This window comes from Diabrotica virgifera, chromosome 5 (assembly GCF_917563875.1).
Source record: "Diabrotica virgifera virgifera chromosome 5, PGI_DIABVI_V3a".
Taxonomy (NCBI): domain Eukaryota; kingdom Metazoa; phylum Arthropoda; class Insecta; order Coleoptera; family Chrysomelidae; genus Diabrotica; species Diabrotica virgifera.
In genome coordinates, this window is record NC_065447.1 from 67159075 (window position 1) to 67179414 (window position 20340).

The 20340-nt window shown below is 33.3% G+C and overlaps 1 protein-coding gene across 3 annotated transcripts in view; it reads left to right on the forward strand.

Moving 5' to 3' along the window:
- The first annotated feature begins 5211 nt into the window (after positions 1 to 5211).
- LOC126884216 (putative odorant receptor 71a) overlaps positions 5212 to 20340 on the forward strand; it is a 47480-nt gene continuing 32351 nt past the window's right edge. Inside the window, exons 1-2 of one of the 3 annotated variants that reach the window (XM_050650109.1) lie at positions 5212 to 5547; positions 10332 to 10423. In XM_050650109.1, the coding sequence (XP_050506066.1) occupies positions 10409 to 10423 (15 nt within the window). In that variant the 5' untranslated portion in view covers positions 5212 to 5547; positions 10332 to 10408. Of the gene's footprint in view, positions 5548 to 10165; positions 10424 to 20340 lie in introns of those variants that run through there. The other 2 variants (XM_050650111.1, XM_050650108.1) reach the window with 2 other exon arrangements.

A 20340-nucleotide genomic window follows, 5' to 3' on the forward strand; every position in this document is an offset into this window, starting at 1 on the left:
TTACACTATGGATGTTGACCCGGGGTACTTTGAGTAGAGACTTAAATGATGAGCGTTGAAGACAATCACTCGCGTTAATGAATTAATAATAATTGAATTTCTAGACAAGAGATCTTAGTTTTATATAAGTTTAAATTGGGTCAATGTAAACACGGGCCCCGCGTGATTTTGTGTATCTAATTAAGGTAAATTGTTTATCTTATGTCAGCAACTTTTGGCTGATGTCCAAATTATATTATTGATAATTGACCAAATGTGTATGTAATTTAATTAATTACGTGTGTGTGTTTAATTACAAATAAATGCATTCGATCTACTGGGTGATAAAATGATACTGTCCAATTTCGGATATGAATACTGAATATTTGATATTGGACACTCACTGTGTACTGATTTTCAGCCTTAGTAAATGGATTTAATTACCTTCGTAGGAAAGCAAGTGTGATACCCTCTCAGTAATGAGACCCCTCAAAAATGGTTTTGTAGGATTTTTAAAGAGGTATAAGACTGTGTAAATTAAATTCCGTAAGATGCCTTAGTTTTTAATTGGGGCGGGTTTAAAGGGCTCGAATAAGGGGGTGTTTGCTGGTAAATAGAGGTTTTAAACAGCTATATCTGACTAACTATCCACTGTAATGAAAATCTATGCACAGAGTAATTTTAATCATTAAAAAAGATACAATTTAGTAGTTTATAATTTTTTTCATATCTTCACTATTTTCGGAGATATGTTGAAGTAAAAGTGAAAAATACCAAATTGCAAAAAATCAATTTTTCTTTAAACTCCAATTTTTCCAAAATTAGGCATTTTAAATAGGTCAAACTCCTTGAGTGTATTGATAATATAAATATAAAAGGAACTACAGAAAGGTGAAGACCAATTTTGAATTAGGAAGGTAGTTAGGGGGTTGTTTTCAATGAGTTTTTCGTAGAGAAAAGCAGGTACCGACATTTTTTTGTAAGTCGCTTAATTCTCACGCTAGAAACTTTTTATTATTATTTTTTGAAAGGTCCAATTGTATTCTTTGAAAAAAAGGTTATTAAAGTTTTCCTCGAAAAATGCAAATTTTTCCCATTATTTGGCTTTGAATATTTCAAATTGTACATTTGACGAAAAAAGCTAACATGCCGTATCTCGGTTTGTATTGGTGTTAAGGATATTATAGGAAAAGAATTTAGTTTGTGTTACTAAAAGATACAATGTCGATATCCACAGTTTTTTATTAAATGCATATTTTTCGAGGTATTCTCAAAAAACACTCTAAAAAAGTCGATTTTTTCTTTCGAAAAACTGTTATTTTCAAGCGCGAATAACTCGAAAAATATTACGAAGAAAATGTAAAAAACATTTTTTTCTTAGAATCACTTTTTCCATAGAATTACATGGTTAAAATGTAATAAAAAATTCCCACCCCCGAGATGGGGTGGCAACCACTCCCAAGGTTTTAGCGTATGATAGCGGCATAATATAGAAAATGATCCTTGGACTATTCCCTACCTTCTTTGAAAATTTTAAGTAAATCCATGCTGGACGAAAAAATTGCGAGCCAAAATGCTTCATTTCGTCAATCGATTATTGATGCCGACCGACCGGCTCTGTCCCGTCATACAGCTGACCGACTATAATAACTTTTATTTATATTTAATTTAGAATGTGTGTACTGATTTTCAGCCTTAGTAAATGGAAATAATTACCTTCGTAGGAAAGCAACTTTGATACCCTCTCAGTAACCCCTGTTCTACGTTTCGCTTGACCGACCGCAGTATGTTTCTCTACACATTCACAGTAATCAACTGTAAAAAATCTAGCTTTTGTAAATTCAAATAGATTTTTCAGCGCTGCCTCTTGGTTTTCTTCTTTGTCGGCACTTTGAGCTCAAGAAGTAATACCGGCAATACGCAATTGGTAATTCACCAATGGTGGATGCGGGTTTTCCGTGTTAAAACCCGTATGTTTCTACGCGACTAGCAATGCGAGAGTGGTGCTCTAGCGACTGGGAACCTTGCGCGGTCGCCATGCGCGACTATAGATATTACTTCCAGTTTTTCGGAGAGAAGTTCTACTGTCCCTCTTTATACTGTGCTATGGCACTAACACAGGTTTTACTTGAGTAATTTTTCTTGGCTAACAAAAAATAATGAATTATCACATGTTAGGGCAATATTTAAAAATGAACGGTAGGTATTTATGGCCCAATAAATGAACGGGAAATACGGCGATACCTTGTAATTTTCAGGGGCAACTCCGAATTGCATGAAAATTTGGATTTAGGTTCTACTTACCCTCCACTTCAAAGTTGAATTTGTGCCGTTGGTTGCTTTTTACTTGAGGGGGGATGACAGTCATCCCTTCTCGGGGGTGACAAAACGTACATTCAAGATAAGCCCGGAAATGGATAAATTGACTGATTATAAGCAACTTTCATTTTATAGAGTTTTTATGTAAGTCAATACTTTTCGAGTATTTTCGATTGAAAATTTTTATTTTTCGACAAAAAACCTAGGTTTTCAGACGGTTTTTCGCAAATAACTTAAAAAGTAAATATTTGATCAAAAAAATATTTTTAGTAAAAATGTAGCTTAGAAAACAACGAAAAGAGCTGTTTCGTACAGTCTATAGATCTAGCAAAAGCAAATTTGCGGGGAAAAACATATTTAAACTTTTTTAGAGTATATAAAAAAAACTTTAATTTAATTGTTTATAAAAGTTTCTAGCATTAAAAATAAGCGAGTTACGCTCAAAATAAAATTTACCCCCCTTTTCTTGGTAAAAAAATCATAAAAATCTTCCCGTGTTTAGCTCCATAAATGAAATTGATCGTTACTGCTTTACAAACAATTGAAAAGGTGGATCCCAAAAGGGCTTAAGTCATTTCTTTCAAATTTTGAGGTTTTAGTTGGATCTGATTCTAAAGCATCATTTCTAACATTAGAAAAACAATTCATGTCATAACAGCTTAAGTCAAGTATACTATATCACAGTATAGGAGGAATACAGATTTCAAATCAGTAATGTTTTCCAAAAGTGCTTTAGTCATGCCTTTTTCTATGCAGTTGTCTCCCACATGAATTTTCCAAAAGTGCTTAAGTCACTGACTAAGATCGTTTGAATTTTCCAAAAGCGCTCAAGTCGTCTTAAAAAAAAACCCAATGTTTAACTTCTTAAAAGCCATGATTTTGTGTTCAAATTTTACTTTAATAAATTGTCTTGAAACAAGAATTTGAACCTCCAAAATTACATGACTGATTCTATTCCAAAGTAACATTTAACTATATTCTTAAAAATAGAAAAAATTCGTTGCTGAGAAATTTACTTTTTTGACTTAAGACCTTTTGGAATCCACCTCTTCAATTTACTTTACTTATCTATTTTTACTTATCTATTTTTGATCTGTTAGTTTCACCGGTTTAAAGTGCTTATTTTTGAGGGTCTAGGACATTTAGCCGTCGCCGTTCGCCGTCGCCATTTCGCCGTCGCCATTTCGCCGTCGCCGTTTGGCCGTCGAGCCATTTCGCCGTCGCCGTTTTGTCGTCGAGCCATTTCGCCGTCGCCATTACTTGTATATAAGTTTTGAATGGTTTTCGAACAATTATATTTCGAACACTTTTGCATAATGAAGTTTTTTATTTTTGATACCAACATCAGCATTTTATTTACACTGACATTTAGTATAAAAAAGCTAGTATGTTATCACGTTCTTGTAAACTTAACCAATGCCGGTATGGCGACGGCGAAACGGCCGACGGCGAACTGGCTCGACGGCGAAACGGCCGACAGCGAAGTGGCTCGACGGCGAAACGGCGACGGCGAAACGTCCCAGTCCGTCTTTTTGAAAGGGCTTGAACGAGTCGCTAAACGCGAGTGTATGCAAACTTTGAATAGCCATATCTTAACGAATTTTTGTCTTACAGAAAAAAATGAAACTAGCATATTTATAACAGCAAAAGCTACATTTTTTTACTCTTTGAAATTTTTCGTGTCACTAATACTTTTTAAGTTGTTTTGATGAAAAAAAATTTTCAAAATTTTTAGAAAAATTTTTTTTACTATAAAACCAAATTTTTTCGTAAATAACCATTTCAAACCGGTCAAACTTAAGATAATATAAATAATATACATGCATTTAAAGTAAATGGTAAAGCGGTAACGATTAATTTTATTTAGGGTGCTAAATAGAGGGAGATTTTCATATTTTTTCTATCAAAATAAAGGGCCAACTTTCTTTTCAGCGTAACTCTTTTAATTTTGATGCTAGGAACTTATGTAAAAAATAAAAATAAATCTTTTTTTAAACGCTAAAAAATCAAGTTTTTCCCGAAGGTTTCTTAATTTTTCGGTGATATCTCGTTGAAATATTCAATTTGGAATTAGATGAATAAGAACGTATTTTTCATGGGCTACAACTTTGCTTTTACTCAGTTTATTGACTTTACCGATACACCATTTTTTTTTAGTTTTTTATAAGCTACACTTTTGCTAAGAATATTTTTTTCGATAAAATATTTACTTTTTGAGTTATTTGCAAAAAACCGTCTGAAAACGTAGTTTTTTGTCGAAAAATAAACATTTTCAAGAATTAGTCAATTTATCCATTTCCGGACTTATTTTAAACGCTCTTTTTTCATTTCCGAGAAGGGGTGAATGTCACCCCTCAAGTAAAAGCAACCGACGGCACAAATTCAACTTTAAAGTGGAGGGTATGTACCAATGTATCTATAAAAATAAAATTGTAGAATGTACTTATGTTATAAGAAATTTATGACTATGAATCTGCAATCAATCAGAAACAAGTCTGGCTAATTGGCTCTGCCAAAGCCATTAAATGCAAAAGCAATTCGGAGTTGCTTCTGAAAATTACACTCCGAAACGGTCATTTATTGGACTATTATAACACATTCATTTTCGATAACAACGTAGCGCCGACTGCCTTGTGGCACGCTTTCTAATGCCGAGAGAGCCAAAACCAGAAATTGTAATAACGACACAGGCACACTATGCAGATTCCAAGATAACTAAATTACATATACGACATTAGTCCACAATGAAGGCAACGCCTAAAGTAACGTATTAGGCCAAAAAACAGATTTTTCATTTTTTTTTTTTTGGTTATGACACTGTTGAAGTCGGGGTGCGATATGTCTATGATCCTGACACGATTCGGAACACATCCAGGTGATGTGCACTAATGTAACATATATACTGACATATTCTTCGTTGTTTATTGTCAAAATTAATTGTCCTATACGTTTCATGTATAAAGGCTTAAACTAGACATTATAAATAATTTTGTAAATAGTATAATACAACTTTTTCAAAGATGGTGATGCCAGTAATAGTACGCATACTTGTAACAATAAGTATTCTTGGAGGAGTCATCGTTTTAGCCGACATACTACAACATCTTCAAAAAAATTCTGAAGGTAGTGATTGCAGCCAAGTTTTAAAAGAATTTGTTAGAGAAGAATTTTACAAGTACGATAGAAAATCATCTGAATTTGATAATAAATTTTTTCACTAATTATGTTCCCGCTATTTTTTGTTAAATGGTAAGTAGCTTTTTTGTTGCAAAATGGTTCGTTTACGTTTAAACACATTAAAAAGTGACAATATACATACTACCTATATGATTATAAAGTCGACATTGTTGGCATCCAAGAACCTTTGGATCCAGCAGTATACAAGCCGATTTCCTTACTTAAGTACGAAGAAGAAACTTTACGCAGACAAATACACAAACTAATAACACTTGAGGCTGATTTATGTTAGGACGTGGACGACACGGCTGTCTTATTTTGCACATTGAAGAATCGTCTGATAGGAAAAGTATGGGCTAGTTTATCATACAACGGAACCAAGCGACTCCGGGACCGTGCGCTTTCTATTGTTATAAGGCGCGTATCGTGCACGCCCCGTTCTAAATAAATCGGCCTTTATATGGAACGAAGAGAAAATACCAACAAGATGGCACGAGAGTGTAATAATCCTAATCCATAAAAAAGAAGACCAAACGATGTGTTCTGATTATAGAGGCATCTCCCTATTTAATACGGCGTATAAAATTTTATTGAACATCCTATTAAGTAGGTTAACACCTTCTGTAGCAAATAGGGTAATACTAAGCCGGATTCAGAAAAAATAAATCGACCATACATTTTTACTCTAAGGCAGCTGCTTGAAAAAGGATGGGAATTCAAAAGAACTATCCATAATCTCTTCATATATTTCCGACCAGCGTACGACAGCAGGGATCATATATGGAATACACTGGCAGAATTTTCATTTTCAAAAAGTCTTATCCAGCTTGCAGATCAGTGGTCTGAAATACGGAGACGCGCTGTCACCTCTCCTTTTTAATATAATCCTGAAGAAAGTAGTAAGAATAGCACAAATTAGAACAGAACTACTGACAGTAAATGGACCAAAATTACTACTAGCATACGCGGATGACATTGGCATAGTAGGAAACACAGTCACCAATGTGAAGGAGACTTTCAATATATTAGAGGTAGAGGCAAAAAAACTGGTCTAAGGGTCTACGACTCATCGTAGTGATGTATGGTAGCAAAACGTGAACGATAACAAAGACAAACGAAGAGCGACTACGTATTTGGGAAAGAAATATTATCGAGGAAGATCTTTCGTCCTCTGCTTGATGAAGCCGCAGGACAACTAATGATAAGAACTAACAAAGAGCTCGAATAACTATCCGGACGCTAACATATTTTTTTGTTTATTTTCATTCGACCCAGTTTATTGCATATCTAACCTTGAAACCATGTTCTACAACTGTGACAACTGCCTTGAAAAGTTTGCTGATTCAGATAAAAATATAATCGATTGTGGTGCGATGGAGATTGCCGCAGAAATTTCTGTATGCGATGCACGAAATTAAATAAGTCCACCACAAAAGCCCTTTTGGAACAAAAATTTCCCCATCCAAGATTCTTTTGTACGGTATGTGACTCGCCTAGCTTAAGATATTTAAATGAAAAAATAACGAACTTATCAAAAAATCAAATACCACTAGAGAACTTTGAAGCTTTAACTCAAGTTACTAAGAAACTTACTGATAATTTGCCTATTTTCATTGAGACTTACGATTTGTTGACAAAAAATGACGACAAACTGGACTATCTTACGAAAAAAATTGACGAGATCCATAAACTAAATAACCTGCTGAATCCTGAAAAGGTTTTAAAATCTGTTATTTCAATATATCGTCAGTTTTTTCGGGGGTTCAGATGAGACTATTAAGGTTCAAATCCAAGAATCAAATTCAACTGATATTAAGTTGGGATTAGAAAGGCTCTTCAAATATCAATGAAATATCAAATCAAATGAGCAATCTTACCAAAAGTCTATCTACCATACCAACGAAAAAAGAGGTATTGAAGAAAAATACATGTTATGCCACCTCAAGTACCCAAACTGAAGAGCCTCAACATTTCGAAGCAAGTCCAGAGCAAAAGTAAAAAATTACAGAAGATAAGTGTCACTTTGTAGTTATTAGTAACTTGAGCCCATTATACACCCATATACAAGTGATTCACTATATTAAAGAGAAGCTAGGTATCAGGAATATATAAGATGTTATGCTCTCCTTAGAGATGCCGATACAACAACTGGTTCCGCATTCAAAATAGGTTTAAAATCTAGAACATCTATTAACCTATTATTTAATAAGGGCACTTGGCCACCTGGTGTAAACATTAAATGGTCTATCGAATCTTCATATTCCGAACCAACGCTTTCATCTGAGTCATATAAGAATCTGAAGAATATCAGAAGTCCTATTAGCCTGGAAAATTCAAATAGCAGTTTATGCAACAACAAAGATGAAGTTCAGAGCACAAACATACATACAGACAAACAGGCCATCGAAATTTGCAAAACTAAGAATCCGTTCCATACCCATATTAATTTCATTAAGAAAGATACTTTAGAACCATCGACTAATCAGGATCCATTGACCCCACCAAGAGTTAGATTAACCAATAACTCTAATAGTCGATATCTTTTAGCCATATTAAGGGAACCGGATATCTTAAAGGCCATTAAACTTCATCTTGCTTTTCTACACGACCAACCTGCATCAGTATTTTATGATGGGTATACCAACACAAGTGTTAAATTGTTTCTGGCTTCCGAATGACTTCCTACAAAGAGTGAAGATCTACGAAAAATTCTTCTAGATTTTAATGATGCTTATGGAATTGGTGCAGATGAGGTAGACGCTGATCTTGCTGCTTTTAGGTCTTTTCTAACTTCGGAAAGAATTATTCACCTGCAAAAATCAAGGGAATGCCATCGAAACTACTATTCCGCTGCCTCCCAAGACGAAACTTTTAAACATTACGACGTGTTCTGAGGGACTAGAATCCTCAAATTATTTTAGTGATAACAACTTTAGCATGGTTCTGATTAATATTCGTTCTATAAGATATAAAACTGATGAATTATTTCTGTTTCTAGAGGAATTAGGGTTTCCACTGATAGTTGCGGTTACTGAGCACTGGCTTGAAGTCAACGAGCCTTTTTTTGTAGAAAAATATTCCACTATTGCTAGGTATGACCGTCCAAGTTCAGCTCATAGAGGAACCCTAATTCTTTCTACAAACAACGATTTTTCTCTGGTAACAAAATATGACTTTCTATTAAGTGAAGCATTCTTCGAGTTTTCCTTAGTTTACAGTAAGAACCTTAATCTTTATATTATTTGCATTTATAGATCACCTGACTCTTCCGTGGAACTATTTTTTCAGAACCTGCTTAATTTGTTAGATGACCTGCCCCATAAAAGCAGAAAAATTTTATGCGGGGACTTAAGGCCACAATGGATAACACTCAGGCATGTGTACGAATACAAAACCACCGGACAGCCGGGCAAAAAGAGCATTGAACGCTAGAATGCATGGAAAGAGACTGGTTTGAAAACCAAGAAAGCGATGGGAAGACAAAGTAAGCAGCGACGGCGATGCACAAACACTTTAAGGAGTCCGTGTATGGAGAAGAGCAGCCATAGACAAACAAATGCGGAGGAAAAAAATAAAGGAGGCCAAGGCCCAATTTTTGGGCTGTAGAGCCGTAGAAGAAGAAGAAAAATCAACATTAAGTTTATTTAACATGACAACATCTAAATAACCACTACGATGTAAAATCGAAATTTATGGAAAAATAATAAAACATGAAGCAAGGATTAGATATCTGGTAAGAGATTATAACCAGTTGTTAGAGATGGAATAGATATAACCAGGGAGATGTTGAAGATCAAGTACCTACGACAACAAAGCTTAAAATCAAGTAAAGCGGCGGGATCTCTTAATGACACAATCTGAAAGAACAAACATCTAAGACAAGACACAAAAGCAAGAATCTATAAAGCAGCAATTAGACCTATATTGACATACACGGCTGAGACAAGACCTGACACATCTAAAACGAGACGACTACTAGAATCAACAGAGATGATAATACTTCGACGAATATCAGGGAGTCTGTTGGATATGGAGAGAAGTGAAAACATAAGAAGATTATGCAGTGTGGAAGACATAAATGGATGGGTGACAAAACGGAAACAGGAGTGGAACGAACACATTAGTAGAATGGCAGATAATAGGATAGTACCAATAGCAATAAGTCACCAAATGGACGAAGAAGTGTTGGCAGACCAAGAAAAAAATGGTGCGGTAATTTAAACAATTAGGAGGCTAATATCGAAGAAAAAACAGGCTTTAAAGCCTTCGTACAAGAAGGAAGAAGAAGTTTATTTAAGCAGAACCAGTAAAACTCTACTTAAATATTCTAAAAATTACAAAAAAAAACTGTTCCTACTGTCCGGCAACGTGTTCAAATACATACAATTACTTTCAAACGTTACTTTATAATTTCTAGAACCACGGAACTTCAATAATAAAAATACTAAACGTTTTTCAAGAAAATGCTTTGCAAGTGTTGAAATATGAACCCTTAAAAGAAATATAAAACATTAAATCGTTAAACAGCCAATTTTCCTTTGATAGTCTTAGCTTCAAATTTAGTACATTATACTAAATAATGAATGAAAGAGCACATTTTCGTGATTTGTTCATTCTCACATTTATATAATCATTGATGGCACTATATAAAAGAAGCTTATTAAACATAACGACCCAGTTTCCTTACAAGATGGACGAAGATCTGTACGTCAAAGATTTTTTTGTTGTCAATCGATGGATACTGAGATTTGCTGGCATGTGGCGGCCAGATAGTCAAAACGATGTGATTCAGTCGCTATATACGTTATACGTAATTGGAATTTTTCTCTTTGTCAATTTGTTTTTCACTTTTACAGAGTTTTTGAGTATTTTGTATGTATACAACAACGAATATGATTTAATCAAAAATATAAGTTTTGCTTTGACGCACTTTATGGGAGCTGTAAAGGTAAATATTTTTTAATATATGTAGGTCTTAACAATAGTACTATATACAGGGTGTTTCATTAATAATTGTCCATATAGTAACTGGAGAAACCTTAGCATAAAATACGAAGATTTAACCTAAAACACTTAAATAAAATGCGGTTCCTTACTGAGTTACAGGGTGTTTTATCTGAAAATTTAAAAATTATTTTTGCTCAGCATTTTAAAACTATTCGGTGTATTCTTTTCATACTTGGCAGGAAGTATAGGTACTGTACAAACTACTAAATTATGTTAAACAAACGTTTCTGGCTATTACCAGAGGCGTACGACGGGGGAAAGTTAATGGTTGACCCTTTGCAAATTCTACGCCACTGGCGGAGTTGATATTTTAGTTCAATTTTTGGATTCTTCAATACTTTCTATGAAAATAATATACTCTTCATTCGTAACGATCAAGTCGATTATCATTAGTTTTCGAGATCTTTGAAGTTAAAAATGAAACGACACGGTTATTTTGATTAATGTATTGTGTCGCTTCATTTTTAATTTCAAATATCTTGAAAATTAATAATTTTATCGCGAATGAAGAGTATATTAATATCTAAACCCGATTTGGGCTTCGAAACGTTAACAAATTCATTTTTTAGTAAAATTGTGGATTATTTCCCATAGAAAATACTTAAGAGTATATTATTTACATAAAAAGTATTGTAAAATCAAAAAATTACACTAAAATAGCAATTTCGTCAGTGGCGTAGAATTTGGGAAGGGTCAACCAGCCACTATCCCCTGTCGTACGCCTCGGGTAGTAGCTACAAACGTTTATTTATCTTAATTTAGTAGAGTGTCCAGTACCTACACTTTCTGCCAAATATGATAAGGATACGCCAAATAGTTTTAAAGTACTGGGTACAAATAATTTTTAAATTTTAATCATATTAATCACATTATAAATTAATCAAAATAACTGTGCCGTTACATACTTATTTAACTTCAAATATCTCGAAAATTAATGACTTTATCGTTACCAATGAAGAGCATATTATTTACGTAGAAAGTATTGGAGAATCTAAAAATGGAACTAAAATGGTAATTCCTCCAGTGGCGTAGAATTTGAGAAGGGTCAACCATTCGCTATCCCCTGTCGTACGCCTCTGGTAGTAGCTAGAAACGTTTATCATAATTTAGTAGGGTGTATAGTAGTCGCACTTTCTGCCAAGTATGAAAAAGATACGTCGAATAGTTTTAAAATTCTGAGCAAAAATAATTTTTAAATGTTTAGATTAAACACCCTGTAACTCAGTAAGGAACCACATTTTATTTAAGTGTTTTAGGTTAAATCTCCGTATTTTGTGCTAAGATTTCTCCAGTTACTATATGAACAATTATTAATGAAACACCCTGTATACAGATATTCACTAATAACCCTCATTATACCGGATTAACTTGATCTTATTCTTCCTCAGCTTCTCCCCTTTCAGGAGACGCTGTTCCTTACTCTGTTCATCGTTTTTTCTTTACCTAAATCATCGTCTTTAAGTCCTATGCTATACAGTTCTTCCATCTTCTCCTCGGTTTACCTTTACCTCTACCCTTCGTCTCGCCCAGATCAATCGATTATAAAAAAGAATAAAGGCGTTTTTGGAATGACGATGGACTGAATGGGATTTCAAGGTATAACTTTAATACCACTTGTTGGCCCGAAACCCCTCTTCAGAAAAAAGTAGGAGCAACATAGACGTCGAAGGGTGGAGAAATGCATCAGGGAACAGGAACGCTAAAGAGTTTATCAAGGGAAGTAAGAATTGAAAGTAATAATAGAGAGGACAAACTTTGCAAACAAAAAACATTATTATAGATCAACTTCATATATGTAATAGCATATTATGCAGATGATCTAGTCATCATAGCTAAGACAAAGATGCCACTTATAAAAGCAAAGGAAAAATTAGATAAGGAAGCGAAGAGAATAGAGAATAAATTTGAAACTGAATTGACCTTTATCTACTTGGGAGTAACAATAGGGAAAACCGGAAAAGAAAGCATAGAGGAAAGAATTCTGAAAGGCAAAAAACATATGGAATGAATAGAAATCTGCTGAGAAGCAAGACTCCAAGTAAGAGAACAAAATTGAACATACATATATAAAACCTTAATAAGACCTGTACTTACATATAGGATGGAAACAACGACGATTAACAAAAATGAGGAGGATAGCCTTCTGCAATTTGAAAGAAAAATAATGAGACCGATAATGGGCCACAATGTAATACGAGAAGGAGAAATAAGAATGAAAACAAATGCCTAAATTGAAGAAGAATTAAAGGGAGAAAATATAGTCAGATATAAAAAGTCACTTCGCTTGGAATGGACAGGACATATACAGAGACGCCCACGCTCAGATATGTTAAGAAGAGTAACTAAGAGGAAACCATTATGGCCCAGGTGTACGTGTTAGAGTAAGACCCTTAAAGAAGATGGCTATATGATGTAGAATCAGACATAAGAGCATAAGACATATGTTAACGACTGGAAAGTTCAGTTCAAGGACAGGAAGAAATGGAATAGAGTCACAACAGCCGGAAAGACACACTGCAAACTATAAATTAATGACATAGAGCAGTAATCCACCTCAACCAAGAATAGGATTTTGAACGCCATGGCGTGAGCTATTAATCCCTAGGGTTGTAATGCTTCATGAACGAATTGATATAAAAGAAGCTTTAAAAATAACGACCGAGTTTCCTAACAAGGTGGAAGAAGATCTGTACTCTGTACGTCAAAGATTTTTTTATATTCTACAATAATAACGTATGTCCCTAAAGTTTTCGGAAAAAATAAATATGTATTTTCTAGTTGTTAATTAAGTTTATTTTATTAACCAAATACAGGAAATTAAGTCTACATATTTAAGTTCTATAATGTATTTTTTTCTACGACCGTTTAATAACATGCTCATTATTCGCTATTTTTTCATAGATAATAGCACCAATTACTTTACCCGTGAGTAATGGTTCATTACTCACGGGCTGAAGTTACTCCCGGGTCATTACTCACGGGCGGAAGGTAGATTCAAGTGGCGCATGCCACTTTTAATATTAATCTATATATATAAAAGAAAGTCGAGTTATGTTAGTTACACTGATAATAACTCGAAAACGGCTCATCAGATTGTTATGAAATTTTACACGTGTATTCTACCGGACTGGGAATAGGCATAACTCTGAATTCATGCCCGTACGTCATAAGGGGGCTTGCCCCCCCTGATATATTTTTTAAATTTTTTGACAAACCGTTTTTTCTTAATTTTGTATGATGTAGAAGCAAAAGATACATACAATCCTAAATTTTCATTTTTTTTATCTTCAACCGTTATTTTTTAATAGCCATTTAAATATTTTACATCTATATATATAAAAGAAAGTCGAGTTATGTTAGTTACACTGATAATAACTCGAAAACGGCTCATCAGATTGTTATGAAATTTTACACGTGTATTCTACCGGACTGGGAATAGGCATAACTCTGAATTCATGCCCGTACGTCACAAGGGGGCTTGCCCCCCCTGATATATTTTTTTTAATTTTTTGACAAACCGTTTTTTCTTAATTTTGTATGATGTAGAAGTAAAAGATACATACAATCCTAAATTTTCATTTTTTTATCTTCAACCGTTATTTTTTAATAGCCATTTAAATATTTTACATCTATATAATATATAAAAGAAAGTCGAGTTATGTTAGTTACACTGATAATAACTCGAAAACGGCTCATCAGATTGTTATGAAATTTTACACGTGTATTCTACCGGACTGGGAATAGGCATAACTCTGAATTCATGCCCGTACGTCATAAGGGGGCTTGCCCCCCCTGATATATTTTTTAAATTTTTTGACAAACCGTTTTTTCTTAATTTTGTATGATGTAGAAGCAAAAGATACATACAATCCTAAATTTTCACTTTTTTATCTTCAACCGTTATTTTTTAATAGCCATTTAAATATTTTACATCTTTGTTGCTATACTCCTCCGAAACGAATTGACCGATTTTCATGAAATTTGGCAAGTAGATTCCCTGCTTTCCGAACAAAACGCTGCTATTTTTTCTTCTCTAGCGCAGTCCGTTTCCGAAATAGCGAACCGTAAGCCGTAGCAAAATTCTGAGCACAGAAGAAGAACGAATGGGAAATTTCATAAAAGAAAAGTGCAACAGATTAACTTTTGGACTCAAATTGGATAAAATATGAATTTTTTAATTTTACGAATTTTCAAAAAATCTTGCTTTCGCGTGGGCAAACCATCCAGTTTATTTAGGTTTATTAGATGAACTAACGAAATATATCATGTACACTACTGCATGTATTAAATGATTGATAATATTTTTTGTTATTGTGATAATTAATTAAAATTTAGGGTTTTAACCTTTAACTACCCGCACATCAAAATATAACATAACTACGGGCGTGGCGTACTTTATACGCCATAAGAAAATATACTTAAAAACAGCAGATTTGTTTTTTTTTGAAAAATTACACTTATTTGTTTGTTATAAACCTTACTCGGCGTCAGCGGATACTTGGAGTTCCTTCTCAGTAAGCAAATTGGGATATATAACTGGAATCTGATTCCATGATAAATAAAATTGCTAATAATATTTTTTTGAAACGATATTTTTCACCTGAGAAAAAGTATTGTTTATAAAGAAAAATATATTTGTGCCATAATGACTAAAAAACATTTGAAATATGTAATTATATTACTAATTGTATTACTATAATTGTGGCGTATGTTATCCACCACCTGAAATAACAAATAATAAATTGTAAATTACGATCTTTCTAGAATGCCGATTATAACGAAACTAAATCCAGTGTAAAGCACATTCCAGTGATAGGTTAGATAAATAAACAAAGACAAAAATTAAATTTTTAAATTCATTTGTAGTAGAATTCTTATATGTGGCGTACAAAAATACGCCAGCGCGTGTAGTTAAAGTTTAAGGTATGAATTAAAATAATAAAATTTATTTTACTTTAAAACCTAAACAGTTTTTCCATTCTCTTAGCCAAGCCGCACACCAAAGAAACATGAAACATGAAACGAAAAACATGTTTCATGAAAAGAAAACACTGCTAAAAACATCTCAAAGTGCGCCTACTAATGAAACGAGTGTGATTCATGCTCATGACACATTTTTATTTTCGGAGAGTCTCATAAATGGCCGGATATATATTTGTTTAGCAGTGGTTTATTTCCATGAAACGTAATTTACGTTTCATGTTTCTTTGATGTGCGGCCGGGCCAAGGCCAAAAATATTTAGCTACCTCTACTACATTCTCATATTTTGACGTTTATTTTGTCAGTCGAAATGATTTGTAAATTTTGAGGTTAATGCCCCTTAATGCTAACAACCATATTGTCATCGAGAAAACTCAATGCCTCAATTATCTCAATTTAATACAATGTATGTATTTATGTATCTAAATCTATATATTGTATGTTCCCTATGTCCAGTTGAACGATTTACGTACTGTATACGTGGAATATCATATAATTTGTCATATTATGTATCTTTCTTATGTATTGTACCCTCGGAGATCGCTGGGAAAATTTACAAAATCCAGTTTGGCAACACTGTGTGAATGTTGATAGTATCATATCCCTTTTAAGATAAAGAGAACTGTAATTTAGTCCAGACAAATTAATATATTTTTGGCCAGCAAAAATGAGATTTTTCAACCAAATACTGTTTCAAATATGATGTGCAAAATAATTTTTAATTGTTTTCCACTCATTAAATCGTTATCGTCCAGTTATTGTCTTAATTATTTTAACTTTTAATAAGTGTCGACTAATTCTGAATGATTAATAAGTTGTTAAAACATTTTATCTGTAGCGGCTTCTGGAATGCCTTAAAACTATCGGATTTCATTCGAGCATACTTACAAATTTTGCATAAAATATTTGGACATATAATTTTCTTTTTTATTCGAGGAAATTGCATTTCGATCAATTTTCATGTCTAGAAATTCATTTTCGAGCAGTTGATTTTGAGTAATTGATTTTTAGCCATTGCGTTCAAGCAACTGATATATAATCAAAATTATGACAGATTATCTAATTATGACACACTATCTAAGGTGCAACGAAGTTCACCGGGTCAGCTAGTCGTATATAAACTGCAAATAAAATTACTTAAACTTGTTTATTTAATACAATAATCATTGTAATTTATATCAATAATTAACTTCGAAAAATTTTTAAAGGAATTTTAACTGTAACAATGTCAGTATATTTTTTACGTTTATATCTTGTTTACTAAAAATTTTGACGTTTATCATTAATTTATTTTAGTGACAGTGACATTAGCGCATTTTGTTTGTGTTAATTAGAATTAACTAATATTGTGTTTATTTTTTAAATCATATTGTGTTAAATATGTTATAACATATTATTTATAGTTATATTATTATAATATACATAAGGTAAATGTAAATATACGTTATAACTTTAATGAAATACGTCCACCGATATAATAGTCAGTTCCTATTTATTAGATTCATTGACGGTAGGTACAAATTTATGCTTATAATTTTTCTGAAACGAATAGAACTTGGATTGACTATTTCTTGTTGTATTTTTACAATACATAAGAATTTGGTAATAGTAGGCAACCAATTATTCAGACACGTATTAGGGGTAAACAGCATTAAGGAATTTTTGTAAATTATTATAATTTAAATCTCGAGTAGTTGATAATTATATTTTTTACTAATTAAAATAAAAAAAAAGGTCGTAGAAAAAGTATAGTATTCTACTCGCATGTAGTGGCTATTACTCACTCTGATGAATTACGACACTCGCCTATGGCTCGTGTCGCAAACTTCATCATCGTGAGTAATAGCCGTCATTACATGCTCGTTGAAATTGAATAATATACTATTATAGAATAGAAAGAGGTCCGTGATCTTCGATGGCACGTAAATTTGGTCTTGCATGTGCAATAAGCCTTTGGACTGTTTCTAGATCGATCTCAAGAAATTTTTGCAAAAATCTTCACCTTAGTTGATCTTCATTTTGGGCTTCCCAGCCATTATTATATACCGTTCGACTCAAAACAGCCCAAAACTCTTCTATAGGCCTCGCCTGAGGCACATTTGGAGGATTGTCGCGCTTGGAAACAAAATTTATATTTTGGGCAGTTAACCAATCTGTCGTTCTCCTGGCGTAATGGAATGACGCTAGGTCGGGCCAAAATATGATTTCATCATTGGGGTGATGAGTATTTATAAATTGAACAAGCTTTGTAAGACAGCTCTCAACGTAAATGTCAGCATTGAGAGCTTCACCGCGAACACGCCCAACAAACGGATGTGAAACACCAGCTTCTGAGATGGCACACCATACCAAAATTTTATCGGCAAATTTCACTTTTCCCTTAAACCTAACTTCGTCCGGTGCATCTTATACATTGCGTGTATAAAATCCGTTGTTGCCCTACATTTCGGAATTGGATAAAATAATAGCTATTTGTATAACAAGGGAGGAAAATGCTACTTTTCCTCCCGAGAATGAAGTTTACTGCCCGACGCGTAGCGGAGGGCAGTAATCATTCAAGGGAGGAAAAGGCACTTTACTCCCATGTTATACATATGGTTTTTCCACCTTCCTCAAATTAATAACAAGTCATTTTTTATTTTTACTTAATTTATTTATGTAACTAACCAACAAAATTTATTAAAATTAAAACTAACAAGTAGGTACAATATAACTGTCAACTGTCAAATATAAGTCAAATTATTAATGTAAACATTGTTAAATCAAAATAACAATTTACTGTTTTTTATCATTCTGCAAAATACAGGGTGTTTTATAAATAAACGTTAAAATGTATAGATACTTACGTAATAGAAAATAGATATTGTACAGGGCGTCAATAAGTTATATTTCATGAATGAAATACCATGACGTCACTTTTACTTTTCCTCCCTAGGGAGGAAAAGTACAACTTTGCTCCCTACAATCAGGTCCGGAGAAGTATACTTTCGGTAGAGGTAGGTGAAAAAATACTATTCATCATCCATAAAGAGAATTTTTCCAGGAAAATGAATACGTCTCAATGCACGGCAACATCTAGGAATTTTTTCTACACTGAGCGGCACAAAAAATGGCCACCCCACAAAATGGGTAATTTTTGATGTCGTGAATTTTCTAAATCTGTTGTCCGATTTAAGTGATTTTTTTAACATTTTATAGCCTTATTCTTTAACAATATCGCTGTAATAAAATTATTGCTAGATAGGTAAATGATCATTGTATACCGGGTGTACCAATCAAACTGTGTCTTATTCTCAAAGTTCAACACACCCTGTGTAATATTCTAGCATTTATAAAATATTGAAATTAAAACCCAACTATAGCCGCAGGTTTTCTTAACATTCTGTTTTTTGATTCATTCGCTTATGTTGGATAATAAAAAAGTTAGGTACTTTAACAACTAGCCATGTTCTTCATTAATACAGGGTGTTTCTAAATAAGTGCGACAAACTTTAAGGGGCAAATCTGCATAAAAAAATAATGGCCGTTTGCTTTATAAACACATGTCGGCAAATGCTTCGTTTCCGAGATACTGGATGTTGAATTATTTTCTTACAAACTGACGATTTATTTATTGCTCTAAAACCGGTTGAGATATGTAAATGAAATTTGGTAGGTTTTAAGATACAGTTATTGCACATTTTTTGACATGCAATTAAGGATTTTATATTCTCCATTGGCGCGCATACGGGTAATATGAGGGGTAATATTACCCGCATGCACGCCAGTGGTGAATATAAAATTCTTGGTTGTATGTCAAAAAATGTGCAATAACTGTATCTTAAAACCTACCAAATTTCAATTTCATTTCTCAACCGGTTTTAGAGCAATAAATAAATCGTCAGTTTGTAAGAAAATAATTCAACATCCAGTATCTCGGAAACGAAGCATTTGCCGACATGTGTTTATAAAGCAAACGGCCATTATTTTTTTATGCAGATTTGCCCCTTAAAGTTTGTCGCACTTATTTAGAAACACCCTGTATTAATGAAGAACATGGCTAGTTGTTAAAGTACCTAACTTTTTATTATCCAACATAAGCGAATGAATCAAAAAACAGAATGTTAAGAAAACCTGCGGCTATAGTTGGGTTTTAATTTCAATATTTTATAAATGCTAGAATATTACACAGGGTGTGGTGAACTTTGAGAATAAGACACAGTTTGATTGGTACACCCGGTATACAATGATCATTTACCTGTCTAGCAATAATTTTATTAGAGCGATATTGTTAAAGAATAAGGCTATACAATGTTAAAAAAATCACTTAAATCGGACAACAGATTTAGAAAATTTACGACATCAAAAATTACCCATCTTGTGGGGTGGCCATTTTTTGTGCCGCTCAGTGTATCTTGACTGGTGTGTACTTAGGAGGTTTTTTTGTTTTATGTCTTACAGTCATTCGTGAACCATTGTATCTTCGGCCAACATTTCGCAAAGACTTTCCTAATTGGTTCTCCATACTCTTAATTAATCTCTGTTACCGAGCAGGAGTTAAAACTCTTGGTCTTCCACTTTTGGGCAAATTAAGGCATGGTATACCATTGTCGCACTCTTTAATTGTCTGGTAAATCGTTGACACAGAAATATTTTGAGCACTAAAAATTCTTACAATATCGCGTTTTGATACATATGTCCATCTAAACGATAAATACTTTGACGAATATTTAGTTTGTACGACATCTTAACGAACTTTATTTGTCAAAACTGACATTGTTTATATAATTTAAGTTCCAATGGCAACTTGATTCAATGCTTCCTACTAATAATACTTTTAAATCTAAAATTTTCCGAAAACTTTAGGGACATACGTTATTATAGGTCTTACATACATA